The sequence below is a fragment of the Nipponia nippon genome, unplaced genomic scaffold, assembly GCF_047370975.1.
Source record: "Nipponia nippon isolate SJK-2023a ecotype South Korea unplaced genomic scaffold, ASM4737097v1 scaffold_9, whole genome shotgun sequence".
Taxonomy (NCBI): domain Eukaryota; kingdom Metazoa; phylum Chordata; class Aves; order Pelecaniformes; family Threskiornithidae; genus Nipponia; species Nipponia nippon.
The window spans coordinates 46,368,644-46,388,104 of NW_028262413.1; the positions used below are offsets into that span (position 1 = coordinate 46,368,644).

General features: G+C 49.5%; 1 protein-coding gene across 3 annotated transcripts in view; it reads right to left on the reverse strand.

The window, feature by feature from the left end:
* Positions 1–19,461, reverse strand: part of IGDCC4 (immunoglobulin superfamily DCC subclass member 4) — a 102,189-nt gene that overhangs the window by 57,295 nt on the left and 25,433 nt on the right. For 2 of the 3 annotated variants that reach the window (XM_087744924.1, XM_087744923.1), the window contains exon 2: positions 8,000–8,329. In XM_087744924.1, coding sequence (XP_087601050.1) covers positions 8,000–8,329 — 330 coding nt within the window. The remainder of the gene's footprint in view (positions 1–7,999; positions 8,330–19,461) is intronic. The other variant, XM_087744926.1, reaches the window with a different exon arrangement.

A 19,461-nucleotide genomic window follows, 5' to 3' on the forward strand; every position in this document is an offset into this window, starting at 1 on the left:
AAGGCATCTCAGTCACACGGTGGAGTTTTGAATATGCATGCAGGCTCCTTGATGGGGGCAGAAAGCTTGTATTCTTCTCCACCAGAAGAACTGGCTCCTGCTTTCAATAAGTCTCTGTTAAACCTCCTTTGCTGTTAAACCCACCCTGCAGTACAAATTCATCCAGCAATGCTATAACACAAGTGCCAGAAATCCTGAACGTGGCACAATAAACATAAATTTCAGCCAGAAAACAGGCTTGATTGCTGCCCAAGCACAGCGCTGTGCTTCTAAGGACCCCAAGTGACCTCCTGGTCCTCCAACACAATTGCGTGCTTGTCCCACCACTGCTTCCCAAGAACATCCATCATTGCTTTGGATTTTATAGCACTCCAAAACCGAAGTTTTCTTAGCATTGCACACAAACATACATGCACCCACACACACACTTTACTGCAGTGTTAGCTTGAGAAAGTATGCACAGTTTTGAAAATTAAATGCTTTTACACGATTCATTTTAACCTCAGCGTATTCTCAGCTGTCATTAGTGTTTTTCTTTAATTTAAATAGTTATCACATGTTTAAAGCAACTCATTACTCTCCGCCACAGCTACAGACTGAATTCTCTCACCAGCTGTCCGCCAAGTCTAGTTTTTCAATTCAATACAAATGGCAATGAAAAATGTTTTCCTGGAAAATTTTGAAAAACACATTAATATGTAAGGCCCCAATTCAGCCAACTGCTTTAGTATTTTCAAATACACACTGTAGAGCACTTTAACACAAAGTAAGTTCTACAGATTGCAAGATCTTTTAAGCTCATGTTAATAAAACTTGCTGAACCCAAGAGTTTAAAAGAATATCCCGCGCGTGTTCAGGATGGCACCGCCAAAACAACTTTCTCCTGGCAGCAGATATCCTTAACGCTCTTTCCTGTTATTCTCTTTTCATCCTACAAGTGTAAACGAGAATACTTCGGCAGGCTCTGAAGGGTCACATATCCGGGAGGGTCATGATGGGAGGCAGGAATCCTTCTAAAGAGATGAAATCTGTGGGCATCTCTGTTCCCTCCACTTCGTGTCAGGTCACCTGTCTCTCTTCTGTTCGTTATTAAATGGTATCATCCAAGCTGATACAACGAGGTCCCAAAGTTTACAGCAGCTTTAGACCAGTTTCCACAGACCAGAGAACCTAAGTAGCACATGGAGTGCATGAACAGCAATGTCACTGTCACCAACAGCGGTGGAAAGGCTCCGTAAATCCCAGCAGGCAGCTCCCCGCTCTCTTTGCTCTCCCTCACGGCTGCATGAATGTGTATTTTGTACAGTTCGGTAAGAGATGCAGGACATTGAGCAAGCCAGGCTTACCTCTGCACATTTTGGCGTGAAGTGCAAAGGGGTACAAAAGGTGACAGTGCTTCCTGGGCTCCCCAGGATTACCCAGACAATAACCTGTCCCAAAGCAAGGGGCTGCTGGCTATTCCTCCCCATCACCTGCCAAACCTGCGTCCGCAAGCTTGACATTCCCTGCTGAGAACCAGATCCTGCCCTACACCTCCACCCAGCCCCATCTGCCTGCTGTGCCGGGCTCCGAAACGGCTCTTCAAAAGCAAAGAGCCAAGAAATGCACCCGTGACAGATTTCTCATTAGGATGTGGAGGAGCGTGACTAAACGGCGACCCTGATTAGGGAGCGCAGCGTCCCTCCTGCTCCGAGCAGCACGCAGGAATAGCCAAGCTTCCCAAGCAGTCACAGCTCCCCAGTAGAGCCAGCAAAGGCTGAGAGCTCAGTGGGTGCCGAAGGTTCAACCCTGGCAATGCAGAGCAAGTCTTGTTTTGTTTGTTAGTGCTTTCTCGTGATAACTTTTGGGGTGGGATTCAGAGGCTGAGCAGCTCAGTCCTCTTCCTTTTACAGGCTCAGGATAGGGACAGTGGGAATCACTGAGGACAGGCTGAAAAAAAAAAAAAAAATCACCTCTGCAAGTTCTGAAAGAAGCAGCCTGCAGACTCCCCAGTTGAAGGAGCGGACAGGGAACATGAACAGGGATCTTTTGTGCACAGAAAGAACACCAAAACAAGATAAGAATGGTGAAAAGGCTTCTTTGATGCAGGACCAAACAAGAACCCTGGATCTCAGCACCAGCGAGGCTCAGGCAGAGACAGACTTGCTGGCCAGGCTCATCGCTACTCCACAAGCATCCTCTGCACCAGCCTGGGGCCAAGACCACAGCATGCTGTGACCCCTTGGGTTCCTCCTCTCTCATCCCAGGGGGTACCAGGGTGCAAGAGAGGAGACAGAACATGTCCAGCACCTACAGAGTGACCCAGCCTAGGCTCAGAGCTGTGCTGCAGCCAGCTGGAGCTGGAAAGAAGAGAATCAGCCAGAGCAAGGCAAGCCTGCCATGGAAGGAGAGGACTGGAAAGCAGGTCCTGCTACTCCGACGCACTGCACAGACGTGCGTGCGGGTCACAGGAGCGCAAGACAGGCTCCAACACACTGCTCACCCTAGGGCCACAGGGATCCTTAGGAGGGGCTGTTCTCCTCCCAGAAACACATTCTGATGGAAGGGACTACTGCAGAAGTGCTGCGAAGTAAGAGGTTTTCATGTAGGGAGGCAGGGAAAGAAGATGCTGGAGGGGAAAAGGGAAACAAAGACGACAGACACATACTCGACATTATTTTCAACTCCTCAGCTAGGGTTTAGCTTGCAAAGCCATACCGAGCCACAAAACACCTCCCAGTCCTGTTGCACTGATTACACCGAACACCTTAATAGGCCACTCAGTAAAAATTACCCGCTGCAGGTGAGAAGGTGAAGAGCATTACAGCAAATTGCCCTCAGCAACATGCCAAAGCACCAGGCTCTGTGCCTTCAGGAACAGAGCACACAGCTCCCTCCCCGCTGACATGTTAAACCCAGCTGGAGCCAAGCCGTACGTGCCAAGGCTTTTAGCCCCAAGCCCAGGAGTGACTGCAGTATGGTGAAACACAGCACCCTCCCCCTCTCCCAGCAGCCTGATCCGTGCAGGAGGCCGTGAGCTTGGAAAGACTGCCAGCCAGCAACACTACACCCCAGGCAGAAAATGCAGTCTATGCAAGGAATTCAGCCTTCTGAAACAGGCTTGCTGCTCTCTCCCACAGCGCTTTGCCCCCAGACTCTCCGTGTGCTCATCCCCTTCGTAGCTTTTACAATTATTAGTAGGTATTTCTAAGATGGGGACAACTACAGCCCCCACTGAGATCACCTACACCACCCAGACAACCCATCTCTGAACAGCTCACCTCTGAACAGGCCGGGGGGACGGAAGGGAAACACACACAGAAAGTCATGGAAGCGATTTGCCATGGCCTGCCAGCACGGTGGAGGCAGAGCCAGAACAGCGCTCGGTCTGCAGGGCCATATGGCAGCACAGGACCTGTGCTGCCCAGCTAACCCATACCGGGCTTACTCCTGCCTCTTCACAGATGCCAATTCCCCACCTACTTGAAACAGCACGTGAAAGCCGCGTCTGCCAATGGTCCAGAGCTTGTGCTAGAGGTTTCCATTCCCAGCCTGGCTCTGCCTACAGTCACCAGCCTTCACTCACCTATGCACCTAATCCACAAAATAAATAGCATAAAATCCATAAAATACATCCTTAAAATCAGAGTAAATCCCAGTCTGCCTCTCCTCAAATCCCAGAGAGCAGCTCACGAGAGCCCGTGTGCGATGACTCCTGCTGTGGCCTGTCCCTCCAGGTGCAGCAACACACCAAACCTCTCCTGCGCTCGCTGACAGCAGCCACGCAATGCGGGCCCGTTCCCTCCAGGCACAGCAAACGTCTTCATCTGACAGTCACAATTACTGTAATTTTCTAGAACCTCCCTCGCACAAAATGTTTAAGCTAAATTAACAGCTTTAACAAATCTTCACAAATGTAGTTATTAACAGGTAGAAAGCTACACCTTCCCACAACTAAAATAACGCCCCTGGTATTTCCACGTGGGAGCACGCAGGGCTCAGAGAAACCTACAAACCTAATTCATCAGCCTGAGCAGCTGTTCCCTTTCCAGGCACGCTCACACCAAGAGCCATCACAGACTCGATCGTCCTTGTTTGCCAGGGCCACCACTGCAATGAGGTGTGGATGGCAGACTGTGGATGGATCCCCAGCTCAGGGAAGGAACTGCTGGTCAGAAGCACAGGCTGACGCCAGGGTTAATATATCCCACTTGCTGAACAGGTTTTCTTCTACTGCTTGTACTCATCAGCAGTGCCCAGGGCAATCAGCCCAAAGAATAACCCCATCTACACCTAAGCAGCTTTGGATAGACTACTACATTCAGTGGCAGGGGGAAAAAAAACGCTTTTACAATCCTCATTTGCACCGGCTGAATGCTAATGTAGCAAGTGCTTCTGCCCAACCCACAAAACAAATCGCAGGGAGAGATACATTTCATTAATCAATTCCCTCGCTGCTCTCCATTCAGAAATGGATATGTCATGTCAGGTGCGTGTGTGTGCCACAGAAGCAGCACTTTCCCCATGCAGATGGTAGTAAAAGGAAACATATGAGTACGCACAAGGAGGGAGCTCACCTGAAATTCCCTGTTTCTGGGAGAAACCTAGAATGGGGTGGAGAGATGCGTCACCTACGTCTGCTCCTCTAGAAAAATCCAGGGGGAGGGAAGGGCAATTTAAGTCAATCTCTTGGTTTTGAGATGTTTCTACTGTTCTCATTTGTGAGAAACCAAGCAATAAAACCAGGTCCATAACAGAGTCACAAACCATTGCCACCAGGCAAGCGGCACAGTGCAAACTTCAACACAAGTCATCCCTAAAAGGGAATATGTCCTAATTCAGGGCAGCTGGGACTGGGGCAGGAGCAGCCGAATAAATCCTCCTGGATTAACGATGCCTTTTCTACTCCACGTCTCCCACCCACCCAGACAGTATCTGTATGCAGGATCCCCGACTCCATCTTCACAGCCCTCAAGGGTCCCTTCACTTAATGAAATACTGGAAACAGCTATTTATCTGGCACTACAAATCACTGAAAGGAGGGAACAGGACGGATGGGTGACCAGCAATCTGCGGGTGCTGCATGCTAAACATTTTCTGAGCAGAAAAGGAGGACATGTTGCAAAGGTCAAAGATTTTCCCCTGGTCTGGCAAAAGCTTCACCTGCCATCAGGAGCGCTGGTTTCTACAGCACAGTGCTCACAGACTGAAACACGTGCTTAGCCAGACCTGGACCGCCCTGCCTGGGGTACCAGAGGTTAAATACACGACAGTGTAAAGTGGGTGTTAGGACATCCGCTCTGCATCTTCAGCTACCACAGCTCTGAGCGAGTGCAAAAGCACCTCGGCCCTGATGGTGCGCTGTGCAGCTGCATTCATCAACATTTACATAAGTCACTGTACTAGAGAGAAGTGTTACTGTATTTGCATTATTTTCTAACCTCACTTGTTTGGTAGGTCAAGGAATCATTTATTGGCACTTACACACTTAAAATAGCTCCAGGAGCCATTCCTGAATATAAAGGGATTTTATTCTTGAACGCTGTGCAAAGATTCAGTGGTTCAGATCTTGGAGTGTTGTTCTCAGAGACCGAAAGGAAAAACAGCCTGAAGAACCCTTTCTTTCATCTCTTCCATTATAAAGAGATATTCACCTCACAAGACAGTCTGGACACCAAGTGGAGCTACAGATTCTTTGTCATGTAGACAGCCATCTGCCCCAGCCTCCGCACTGCTCTTCGTTGTCTGGAGTTTCCCCTTCAGTTCAGAGATTTGCACCATGCTGAGATGGGGTAAGTTCTGCCTGTGCGAACATCTGAGCAAACCCAGCGGCACCTACTGCATTCACCAGCTACCGAGGGTGCCACAGCTGCTTGGCTCTGCCCTCCTCTCACCACTCCTTGCTCAGCCTCGAGCTCCAAGTCCCCTCCACGTTCCTTCCCAAACTGCGCTGACTATTCACCAGGGAACCCAGAAGAGACCAACGGTGACCTGGAGGCAGCTGAGCTGATGTGCAAAGCCAAATCCAGTGTGTGAGAGCTAGAGCCTATTCCCAGAGCTGCCATCCTTTCTCCGCAGGGCTGACCTCCTCCCTGCAGCTTTCCAGTTGAACTTGCTCTCAGTTCCTTACAAAAGAGCTTTTCCAAGTCCTTACAAGACCAGACCACCCTGGTCTGGGACTGCAGGAGGGGAACCTTCAGATTAGCAAAAAGGTGTCAGAAAAGGTTACTGTGCCCTGCCCACCCATTTCTGTTCAAACTCCCCCTTCTGCAGTTCTGACACTGCCACCACCACCCAAATGCAGTTAGAAATTCAAGGACAAGAACAGCCCAGTAACCTGCATCAGAGAGGTGAGGCAGCCGCGGGGCCAGGAGCTCTGTCCTGCCCAGCCACGGGAGCCAGGCAAGGTTTGTCAGACACAGAAAGAGATGATGGCAGAAGGCTACCTGGGAGCACAAGTCCAATGCCACGGTCTAGTTTGGTCTCTGCGGGAGGGGAGGATCTCATTATAGGCATTTCAGACCATGCTGATGCACAAAGATTTCCTTACCCAGAAGCCCCGAGGACACTGCTCTCTCCCACTGCATAACGCAGTTGAAAAGCAGGGTGCTGGATGCACCCTTCTGTGCTGCGACATGCACCAAAGCATTGTAAAACTGTTTTGGCTTCCCTGCTTTCCTCCCACACCTGAAATCAGGAGCACTGTGCTTTAAGAGAGCACATTTGGGAACCGACATGCAGTGCATCTGTCCCCACTGGGACCCTGGTACCTCCCTTGGCTCCAACCAAGCACACAGAGAGCCTCAACACTCCTGCTCACTGCAGTCGCCAGCCTGGGCTCTTGTCAGATAAGTCACTTTGCCGAAGATTAAGCTCCCGCTCTTCCGCTGCTCACTGTGCTGAAGGCAGAGCTAAGCTTTCACAAACAAAAGCCATCAGAAGGGGAGACGTCCAACATCCTGTCTGTCAGGATCTCACAGCGCAGAAGATGAAAGATCCCAGGGCCTCCCTTGGCGCATCAGTTCCCAGCTACGTTCACAGTCTTTATCATTTTCATAAGGCCATATTCAGATACACTAAAGCCATCAAAGTCACCAGACGTTCCAAATGGGGAGAGCAGTAGGTGCCCCTAGAAGCCTGTTAAGATCTAAGCCAGCTACTGAGAGCAAGGACAAAGGGGAACTTGGACCACCTGAGTACAGCCTGGCTTCTTTCCAGTGCTTTTTGCCTGTCAAGCGACCACCCGCGTCCACCTGACTGCCTCTCAGCGATTAACTCTTTTTATCAGTGTATCCACACCGTTCACTCAGTGCAGATCCTGATCTGGACAGAGGTGCAGGCCACCCACTGCCACCTCTGGAGTGTGGATGAGATAAAGAGCTCAGCACAGTCGAGCTGTGAGCACACAGGACACCAATGCAAGTGGCCCCATCCCAAACACAGCCAGTCCTTCCAGCTGTCCCCACGCAAGTAATGCGGGTGCATTCCTGCACACACCATCCAGAGGTGACTCAGGCAGAGGAAAGGCAATGGGTGCTTTCTCCCAACCACTTCCCCATCACCCGTCCCCTTAGCTTCAGCCAGTGCTCACAAATTTAGGGCAGCGCTCCTTATCTGTGTCATTGGGGCAACAAGCCCATCATAGCCTTGGCCAGGAGAGCCAGAGCTGTCATAGCCAGACCTCCACAGCCACCTCCCCAGGCAGAGGGTGCTGCAGTCAGGGCTGTGAAGTGTCAAGTTCTCTGCAAAAACAAGCACCATCTTTTGGAGAGTGACAAGGGTCCTGTTTTTAATTCATGGCTGATGGCACTTACCTGGGAGAGTTATACAGGATGTTAACAGTGGGATAACAGAAAGACACCACTGCTTATTTGTGGACTATCCGAAATCCCACCTACACATCATTAATAGAATTTCACTTCATAGACACTTTATCTCAAACTCTCTGGGAGGCAGATGGTCTGTATAAACACCAGGAGGGGAAAAAAAAGAAAATGAACAAAAAAACCCCAACACTTACTTGAAAATCTGACTGCAGCCGTTTGACTGGTGACAGCCCCTAGGGAGCTGTGAGACACGCAGGAGTAATTACCCTCAGCGCCAGCCCTCTCAGGGTATTTACTGTCCTTTGCCACAGCCTGGGATGAGATGAAGAGCGATCCATTTGGAAGCACGTGGAGATGTTCCTGCTCCACTAAAGGAAACCCATTCTTCTTCCATGTGATATTGATCACCTGCTCAACAGGGGCCAGGTTACAGTCCAAAACCACGACTTGGTTTGGCTCCAGTATCACTTTTGCAGGACCAGCACTACAGCTCAGCTCCAGAGAATCCCCTTCCAACAGCCTCCCTGCAAAGAAAAGACAGCGTTGCAGTGGGGGTTGCTTTCCTTGGTTAATCACATCCCAGTTTTACACAGCGAAGGAAGCACAGTTCTCCACAAGTGTGGTTGGAGATACCAGGTGAAATTCAGCCCTGTTAGGTGACCAGCACCTCCCATTATACTTGTGCACTGCATTCTCCATCACACATCCTTGGGGCTGCAAGCACAACCTGCACCATCTCTGCCACCCCCAATGATGCCCAGCAGCCACCCCCTCTATCCACAGTTGTTTTTTCCATGCTGGATTAAAGCAGAGAAGAACAACCAGAAGAAGGTGAAATGACAGCAGCAGCAGGCACATAAGATGCAGCAAGGGCCCCAACCTCTCCTTCACCTGCCTCAGCTGCCCATGAGAAGCGAGGGCTCCCCCTCACCTGCCTGCATACCGGAGCCTCCTTTGAGGCTGTTCAACCCCACAAGACAGCTAAGCACACGCAAAGATGTTCAAGCCTGGCTTGGTACCCCACTGCCAGCGATCACAGCTTGGTTGGAGCAGTGCTCTATGCAAGTCCCACTCCAGCCTGCAGCTGAGTGGGCGATGGTGGAGCACAGTCATGGTCAGAAATCCCAAGCGAGGAAGCAAGCACAGCACTACAGGGGCACAAGCAGCCACAAGGCCGGGCCAAGATCCCAAGATCCAGACAGCAAAGCAGAAAACTCCTTCAGAGGAGATGTAGGATCTCCTACACCCTCAGGAAGAACTGCCAGTAGGAGGTGGAGCCCAGCTGGGAACCCAGAAAGGCAGCGTCTGCTGCTGATGTTCATATACTGGGAGACTCACTTCAAAGGAAAGTCAACAAAAGAATGGCTAAAAATGTGACCTGCTGCCTCTGAGTGTTTTATCCCATATAGCTGAATCCAGAATGAAAATGCAGATGCATTTTCCCCACTAGAAGAGAAAGGATGTTCCAGCTGCAAATGGACAGTCACATCATGTCTTACCCAGAACATGCCCTTAGGCAACCTGCCTGCTGCAGCCAGAGGCCAGAGCAGTGACCAGCAGCGAGCTAAGCTGAACAGGTCTTGGTCTGGCTGCTTTCCAAACCCACATACTCATAGGAGAGCTCCACCTCTGAAACAAGGCTCAGCATTTCCTAAAAGAATATTGCCATTAATAAAATGCATTTGCCGTTAGAGTTCTCCAGAGACACTAAGTCAATGTTAGCTGGCAGCACTGCTTCCACACACCAGCAATTTCAATCTCTGCTGTGCTCAAACCATCACCATCCACTCTTTTTATGGCTCCGCTCCAAATTATTTTGTCACTGCTCCAATCAGAAATGTTTCCTGCCTCTATAACAAGTTTATCAACACTGGATATGAACCACATGGCTCCCTGCCCGTCTCCTATCGCAGAAGGCTACAGATTAATTTTATAGGAATTCAAACACCCTATTAAACCTGCTACTACCTACTGCTGATAAAAGGGCTGCATTTTAAAAGAGTGTGTGTTAACCATGCAATTAGGGGCAATGACACGCAAAATTACACATGCAGGGAGATGGAATTATTTCAAGGCGTGTGCTGGAAACTGCAGGTGCCCCTGGAAGGAAGGGCCTAACCCTGCCCACGTGCGGGGCTGATTCGGTGCCCACCCAAGCCTGCGGGGATGGCAACTTGTCAGGTTTGCCATCATTGGCAGTTTGCAGAACGACCACCGAGAACTTGATGTTGGCCGGCTACGTCCCTTCAGCGCTGACAAGGCTACACAAGAATCCTACCCATCTGCTGCCTGTTGATTGCCATCGTTACGGGACAGAACAGACCCTGCCCCAAGCACCGTCATCTTCACTAGGAGACCCAGGGGACAACCTCTCAGCCCCCAAAGCCAAACCCCGGCAGGATGCAGAAATGCCCATTTCACACCATGCTACACAGCCAGCGCAACAGCCAGGCACCATACTCCACGACAAAGGGAGTCCCAGGATTTAGGGTTTTCCACACGGATGCTTCCAGTGTGCTGCTAACTCAGACTCTGCGGGAAGAAGGCACACTGAGAAGGAGCAGATGTCATCAAGCTCCCAACATGCACACACTGCAATGTCATTTCTGCATTTGTTGGCCAGCACAGCCCTGGCAGGTTCCTTGCTGCCCAGCCCCCTCAGGACAGGGAACAAGATGAGGAATGCCACTATGCAGGGACTGACACCAAATGCCCTCCTGTAAGGGCAATTCTGCCCGTTCACGTCTCCTAGGGAAGATTAGGCCTTCGAGGATCACAGCAAGCTACAAAACTCACTCGCTAGAAGTAGGGGATCATGAAGCTGAAAGGCTGTCCCAAACGCTCTGGAAAGGCACTGCCACTGGAAGCCTTCCATCCAAGACAGCCAGTACAGAAAAACTGTATGAAATATGGAGAAATAAAGCACAGAGCAAGCTACCAGCAAACACATGTGCAGAAGGTGACATGGCCAAACACAGAAGAGGATTAAGAGTCTGAGGCTGGGGAAGACTCAGCTGAGCCAAGGACAGGAGGCACACTCGGAGCCGCAACACTGTCGTGAGAACCCCGACCACAGAGAAGCAGCAACCCAGACACTTCTCTGAAGGGATCTCCTCGTAGCAGCGGCTCCTGGCATTGTGTCACACGGGGCTTAGCCAGCCTGTGTGTATACACCACCTCCAGGGAGGCAGGGCTGCTAAGGCAAAGGCTGAGGCATGTGATGCAGAGCTCATTTCAAAAGATGTTGAAACTTTGTTGGCTAAAGTCTTAATCCTCTGCCTTTCCTCAAATTTGTTGTCTTTAGAAGCAGAAGTAGAAACCGAGGAGACAAGGAATTAACGCAGGTCACAAGTCAGTCCCCTTCACCAATGGCTCCAGCTTTCTCTTTGCATCTTTCCCCTCGACTCCTCCTTTACAGGTCACTGCCAGCAGCAACCCACCAACGTGCCTCGGTCAGCTCTTGTGCAGCACCAGCACCGTGGGCACCACCACTGCCTGTGCCTACTCTTACCCTCCTTCAACACCGACCCTCCCGTAACGCGGCAGGGCTGGGTGGGTGCAGATGGCTCTGCGTGCCAGGCATCCCACATGCGCCCTGCCGCCACACACACGGGCGGTCCTCCTGCCTCCAGATTCTCCATGGGCTCCTGCTCTGTGCCAGGCACTCCTGTTCATCGCTCAGGGAAACAGCCCATATATCTGTCCTACTTTCTCCAGAAAGCAATAAAAATGGCATTTTGCTGAAAATACTCCTCCTCTTCAAAAGGTGAAGCGCGAGGGGACAGCTGGCTGGCTCAGGCAGCCAGGAATAGAGCGGAGATCTGCAGTGCAGCTTCCCACGCCAGCACAGGTCGGTAAGAAGCGATTATCAGCCTCTCAAACTTCAGTCCCTTAAAAATCAACTCAACCTGCTTGCAGCGCAGTAAGAACAGACAGTTCCATGCTTTGCACCACAGCAGAAGAAGTATTTGCTTTTTAAAACCATGTGATGATGTTTCTATACCCCTAAATATCACCCAGCTCTTTTTCCCAAAGTCAAAACCTACCTGGATCCAAGCTTCTGGTTGGTATGTTAGAGAAAAAAGGGCCAGTTACAAAACTCAGCGCCAAACTGCAGAGCTCACCCACGCCGAGCCTGACAGCCTGGTTCAGGTCTCTCTCTGCTGTACCACGAGAGGAAAAACGACCATTGGAAGAAAACGCATTTGAAGCTGGACTTCACAGGCGACTGTTCTGCCACAGCCCAGGAGCACGCTCACCAAGGAACGTACTAACACCAGGAGCACAGGATCCTCCACGAGCAATCAGAGCGGTCTGTTTCTATCATCAATGTTTGGTACACTTGCTGAGCTGGTCATGACAATACCATCTCACTGGACATGGGCAGGAGGAGGTTGCCTTTTTTCATGCCGTCACACCAATAAACACATGATTGCAGAACATCTTTAAAGAGCAATAGTCACTCCTTTCCTGGAAATCTGTTCCAACCACATAATCCATGCAGTAACAGCAGAAACCATTTACAAGCAACCAACCTCCAAGCTATCAGCATGTTTCTACTTGCAAGTGTCTACTGCATCGCCAAGCGACGCAGGCTCCACGTGATGGTGAGAGCTCGTGACCATACTCAAACCACTGCCATTTATTCCAGGAGCACTAAAAATGTTTCTAGACCAAGCAGCCAAGTAAAAACCCAGATGTACTCAGAACTCTCAGGGCTCAAACGGGGCACCTGGCAGAAGACCAAGACAAGGTCAAGTACACGTGACAACCCATCACTGTCTGTCACTTAACACAGCCCAGGGAGGCTTCCAGCTGGGCAAATGAAGCCCCCAGCTGACACAGAATCATAGAATCATAGAATCGTTAAGGTTGGAAAAGACCCTTAAGATCAAGTCCAACCGTTAACCCAGCGCTGCCAAGTCCACCACTAAACCATGTCCTCACCACGTCTCCCCGGCTTTTAAATACCTCCAGGGATGGGGACTCAACCACTTCCCTGGGCAGCCTGTGCCAGTGCCTGACTGCCCTTTTGGTGAAGAAGTTTTTCCTAACATCCAACCTAAACTTGCTCTGGCGCAGCTTGAGGCCGTTTCCTCTTGTCCTATCACTTGTTACAGACACCAGGCTGCTCTGACCTGTCCCAAATCATCCAGCCCTCCTTCCTGCCCTTTTGGCCCCAAAATACTGCAGGTTTTTGGGGACAGGCAATTTGCACATACAGAGGCTGGAGCAGCAGGGCCCAGGACCCAGACTTGGCATTGCAAAAAGCCCCACTACAACTCTTGTCCTAAGATGTTCAAAGAACTGTATAAATACTCCCTGATTAAGGAAAAAATACCTTCCAGGCTCTGGAAACGTAGGAGGAGGTCTGGTTCAAAACACCGCACTAAATTAGCAAGCCTGACAATGAGATAAAAGCCCCTTCAAGGGAAAGGATCAGAAGAGAGTAAAATTATTCCAAGTGAGATCAAAGACAAATGAAATCAGGAATGTTAAGTGCTTATAGAAGCTGCCAACTATCTCCAACCTCCATTCTTCATCGTATAGTGACAGAAATGGATAGGACCCTTTTTAAACACACAGCCACACGCTCGCGCGGCCTCCTGCTCACCTTCACCCTCTTACCTGCCGGAGGTCATGCTGTAATGAATGTAGTGAAGACTACCCAGAGCAGCCACTTGCCTCATGCAGTAAATACAGCTACTCCAGCAGACATCGATAATAACACGGAGGTGGGCTTCTGAGTCTGAGGTCTTTCCACATATCAGTTCAAGGCAGGTGTTTCACCTATGGATCTGTGGTTTGGAGCTGGAGAGCTTTTTGCTTTTGGCTCCTCCTCAACATAGCTTCAAGCATCAAACCCAGCAGAACTGGAAGTTTTCAGCTCATAGATCTCTAAATTGAGGCCAGGGAACCCTGTACAGCGTTGCCCTATGGTGGGCAACATCACACGTACATTCAAAGCAGGGTTTTACATCACAGCACACAAAGCCACCTGCCTACCAACTACCCAGAAACAACGCAACGCCATTGAGAACACCTCAAAATACTTCTCTGATGGAAAAGGGGCCAACAGAAGAGCGGTGGGTTGCGAGGAGAGAGGAACAGTCCAGTCTGTGCCCATCCAGACCCAGGTAACCAACAGAGTTCATACTCAACTCCACTAAGCCCAGCAAACTGCTGAGCTATTCCAAGCCGGACAGCAGCAGCTTTGAGATGATAAATGTATGTGCAAATACACACTTACACATAGATATATACCACATACATGTGCATTCACATACACAGAGTTCTGGGGGAATGCAGATACATTCAAACGTAGAGCATGCCCCAAAATGGAGGGTCTTTGATGCAGCAAGTTAAAAGGATTTTGTTCCCATGAAAATTATATTTACTGACCCAGGCTCTGCAGCAGTATTTTACTCTCTCCTGTGTTGCTAACCCCTAGGCTACATTATGCACAAAAAGAAGCCCAGGAGCAAAATGTTCTTCTTCTCCCATCTATTTCCTCACTTCCACCAGCCGTCCGTCCACCTCCAGTGTCCAGGCCCAGTGAAGTAAATTAAAAAGTCTCCTGTTGAGCGGCATAAAAACCAGGGTGTTTCGGATGAACAAAGACTGTAAAATCTTCAAGGCACAAAGCTGTCCTCTGCCCTCCACGGGAGCACAGCCCCTGCCCAAAGCAGGCGTCTGAAAATCCACGTTCAACCAGCCAACATCTCCCTTCCCAAATCGCACATCTCAACGTACAGCCAAAACCACTCCCATCATCTCCTCTCCCCGACATCAAATGGAGGCAGGAATAGCCCAACTTACCACTGAGCGAAGGGGAAAAAGAAGAATTATTTTGTTTTTGTAATTTCAGAACTACACACAACCAGGTGAAGTGTGAGCTAGCAACACAGCAAGGCTCAACAGATTCCTGACAAAGCAATTACTTGGTCAGAAGCAAGACCCTCAGAGCAGTGTTTTCACATCCAAGACACGCAATACTCCAAGCCCACAGATCTGTTGGGAACTTGCACTCCATGGCTGAGAACAGCACAAAACCCCACTTGCCTCCTTGTATGCAGGGTTGTTTCCCTTGCCTGGGATTTAAACACTTAAATCGAGGACGAAAGGCATAGACAAGGGAGATGCTTGTTCTGGTGAAATTTTGGCTATCAGCAGTAAACACGTCCTTGAGCTCTGTTACACAGCACAAGCAAATAAAAGGTTACTGTTCAACAGGAGACAAATGGCTTTGTTCGGAGGAGGATGAGTTTTGTTTTAGTAATTACTTTAAGAACAAAACATACAGGCATAAACCAAAAGGGATGCATTTCTCTGCACTGGCCTATCTATGCGTCTTTTTTTTTTTTGTACAGCACCTAGCATAGCTGGAATCAGCTGATCCACAATCCTTGAGTAAGGTCCATGAGTAAGCTCACTGCCAGCTCCCGAATGGCACATCACCATGTGGACACACAGCTCTGCCACGCTGGTTCAGACAGACGTGTATGTCCCAGCTCCAAATGCAGCACTGCCGTAAACTCAGCAGATAAACCCAGTTACACAGCACGGCTCAGGCTCTTCTCTGGCTGGTGTGAGGACAGCCCCAACAGCTCCCTATCACGGCCACAACCTTGTCACCAAGCAAGCCACCACCCAAAGGGGCTCTCCTAAAGGCAGACAGAAAGGTAGTATTTGAGGGAGATGTACTATCTTCTCTTCGACAATCTGATTTGGCTGGGGGAAGACAAAGAGATTTAGGCACATACAAGATCCGACGGCACAATCATTCCTACAAACCCCAGCCCATTCCTACAAACACCCAGCCCAGCAGTTACAAGGCTCAGACCTTCACTTCAAGGCAGGGGAGGCCCATCTTTAGCACAGCTGAGTGAGGCCCCAGGATCAACACAAGGATGGGACCCAACCCAAAGCAGCTAAACCACCGACAGCTTCCAGCGCCTTCACACGAAAACCCTCAAACACTTCCAGCCCAAAACAAATAAAGTTGCACCGAGCCAGACAGGACCCGTTACAGTCCAGGCCTTGGGAGATTAATACTTCACAGAGAGCAAAGTACAAGGGTTTCTAATCTGACACACTTCCAGAGCTGACATCACTTCTAGTTCTTGGCAGCTGGAGATTTTCCTGGGGAGACGCTGTTGTGCTGCAGGTCCCACAGCCTGGAGCCTGGCCAGCGCGTTTCCTATTCCACACACATCTGGCACTTTGGAACTGGCTTGTGCACCTTGCAGAGCTCCAGCCAAAGAAAACCTTCCCGGGAGCAAGGAAAGCGGCTCAGGCGAGGCGAGCAGAGCGCTCGGTCATCGTGTGTGTTCTGCGGGATACCAAGCGGTAAGAGGCAAGGGCTCCTCTCTCCCCTCCACATCCCACAGGAGGTGGCAGGAATTCAAACTGCAGTTGAGCCTCTGCACTGTTGCCTGTCTTAATTTATGTATTTATTTTGGATGGTGAACTCGTGGAACTCAACAGCACAATTAATCTCATTTAATCGGGAGTGAACAGCACTGAAGAAAAACTTGAGTTACTGCTTCCAAAGAGTTTTACTACCTCTCAGCAAGCCAACTACTGTGCCATTGTTCTGCTCGACGTAACCTTCTGCTGATGCTCTTCAGACGCTCTTAGAGCCATAGAAAATCTTTACGTTCTCATTGTCTAATTCAAAGAGCGACTATACTTCAGTGTGTCCCTATTAAAGCAGCACAAAGCCCTCTTTCTTCTTGGAAACTTTATGCATTGACAATTAAAAGTCAATAGCTTGGTTTCAGCCTGTTTTTAGGGCAACTGCACTTGGCAAGTGGTGACCCAGAAAGAAATCTGGGCAGAGGTCTCTGACGAAGCCTGCATTCTGGGTGCTCAGCAACATCAGCATCGAAAGCGGGACTGAAGGAGCTTTGGGGTCAGAGCACCCGAATCCCATAATCTGTACAGAACGGGAGGCTGAAAGAGGAGCTGGGCACCTAAATCCCCTTTTGCATCAGGTCTTCAGCCTCCCCATGGTGCAATAGAACAGAAAACAGTCTTCCAGTCAACAACTGTAATGAGACCTGTGAGATGGAGGGGTCAAGATCCCTACATTCCCTTCCCAATTACCAGATGTTACTGGAACTTTCCACCTTGTAATGGCAACACAAGCGAGCTAAGAATAAGAAAGTTACACCTTCAGCCTCCATTTAGCCTCTCTGGAACAGAAGGCTCCTAAAACTGTCTCCAGGGCTGCTGGAAAGACCATTTTATTAATACTTGATATCCACGCACAGCAGAGCGGTTCCAGTACCGAGCAGCGCTCACCAGTGCGAAGCAGGCCTTATCCTAATTCTGCATATAAGCAAGCTAGATGATTTATTTAATAATGCAGCATCTCCCACTGCTGCAGGAATATGTATCCAGCTGGCAGCAAGGGACTCTCAGATCATCCCCTGTCACGAAGCAGATCCCAGCCTTTCATGAGCAGCTGGGTGCCGGACCGGCACTGCGTGCAGCAAGAGACTGCATTCAGAGACTGTCACACCGTCCCCACGTCAAGGGGTAGAGTACGATGCCATGCCAGGAGTGATCCCCTCACACCCTGCACAGACCCAGCTGCAGGGAAGGAGTGCGCAGGGTCATGGTCAGTCCCCAGCTCAGGCTCGGGAGCACAGTAGGGTCCCTCATGGCCCGGGACACATCAGGATGAGCCCTGGCAGGGCAAGCTCAGCTCCGTCCACACACAGTCCAGTGGAAATGCCCCAGAGCTGGCTGCTGCATACAGGCTTGGCCATCCCATAGCCTAGGCCAGTCTCAACAGCTACAGACAGCTCTGGAACTGCATTTTAGACAGAAATACTTTGTAATATGCTCTCAGAGTGACATGCATTGCTCTAAAGCTTTAGGAAGGTCATGGTCCAAACACCCTCCTGAGCAAAGTGTCACATGGGAGCAAACATACTTGAGCCCTACCAACCGCATCTGCGCAAGCAGGTGAGCTGTGCGTCCCTGGAAAGGTCAAAAGGGAGCCCGGTTACTGCAACAAGACCAGTGGAGGGAGTATGCTGCCAACACAAAAATACCCTCTTCCTACAGCTCTACTTCACTTAATTATAAAGATCTTTGCATCTAACAAATGTTTACGAGGCTTTGTGGCTTTGGGACATCGATCCAACCCATTCATTTCATAGTGGTCCATTATTATATTTTCACATGTATACAAAGCCCTTCCACTTAAAAGTTAAATTAATCACAATTTATCGATTTGTTGTAGCATGCTCCAAATTCAACTCTCCCTGAAGAACAATGCTGGACAAGAGCCTCTCCTCTTTGTTCTGTTCAAACCCCCAGTTAAAAACAAGAGAGCAGAAGGGATGGCATGAAAGAAACATTATCTAAAACACATGCAATGCCGCATCACTGTGTATAGGCCATACCTGAAAAGTTTGATGTTATCTAAAGCTGTAATTAAGGTAAATAGGTTAATGACTAGACTTACTTAGATAAAAGCAAAGGCTGCCAAAGCCCTGGGTAAATTAATATCTTTGTGTATAAATATATCAGGCATCAAGGAAATAAAACAGCTGAAAAGGTCTCCATCTAAGTAGTTTTAAAGACAACTCTGATGCTCCTAAAGCTGAAGCCAACTGCAGCTGCTCATTTCAGCCACCCAAGACCATCGGAGCCACCAAGCCATGGCTGATGTAACCCTGGAGACTCCAGCCCAGTAAAGCATCAGCTGATTTCTAGGAAGGACTAAATGCTCTCATGCTTCTGTACAAGCACCAGGTTTGCCCAAGCATCTTCTCTGTATTTATAGATGATGCCTACCAGATAGGGATAAACACAAAACCAGCTCTCAGGATTGAGTTCCGTTTCACTGAGATGTGTATTATTCTGATGTATCCCCTGCAAACAAATGGTCCAGAAAGATGAAACAAATCAATAGCAGTAATAATTTATTCATCGTGTTGAATTGTCAACGGCATTCATAACGGTAAAGTGCTTGACTCTTTCACGAAGGTTAAGCCTTTGTATTTTCTCCTCGCTGACCCCAGAAAGGCTTCTGAAACAACAGCTGAAGTCTAGAGCAGGCTAAAATCTAGACTTGTTAAACTCTGCCTTTTTCAGGTCTTCCCCCCAGGGTGTCTGGCGCTGCTGAGAGCAGAACAGGGAGAGTTGTCCCTCTGTACAGTAATATCAGCACTAGCCTCCCTTGCATTGAAAGATGCTTATTTAAAGTGCCGAAGTGACTTAAACACTAAAATTGCTGAAAACCTCTTCACAGTTCCCCACAGTGCCCGACCCAGGGAGGGCTGAGCTCTTTGTGTCCCTTTCCCACCTGCTCCACGTCAAGCACACAGCACACCGAACTTCGGGCTTTGCTCTATAAGCATCTCTGAGGAAGCCTCCATCTCCTAGCTGTCATCTTTGCCTTCTTAAAAAGCCAATGAGGGACAGCTGAGACAATCTCTGCAGAAGCTGCTGCAAGCATGGGATGTACGGGGAACTCAGGACAGAGCCTTGGCTTTGCATTCATAAATTTACAGTGTGGAGGCATATTAAAATTACAAGCTTGAACAAGCGCACTGGAACAATAACACATCAGAGTCCTGTAATTGGGCCCTGAAATACACTTAGTGAAAAATACAGACCAGCTGCAATGTTGGAAATG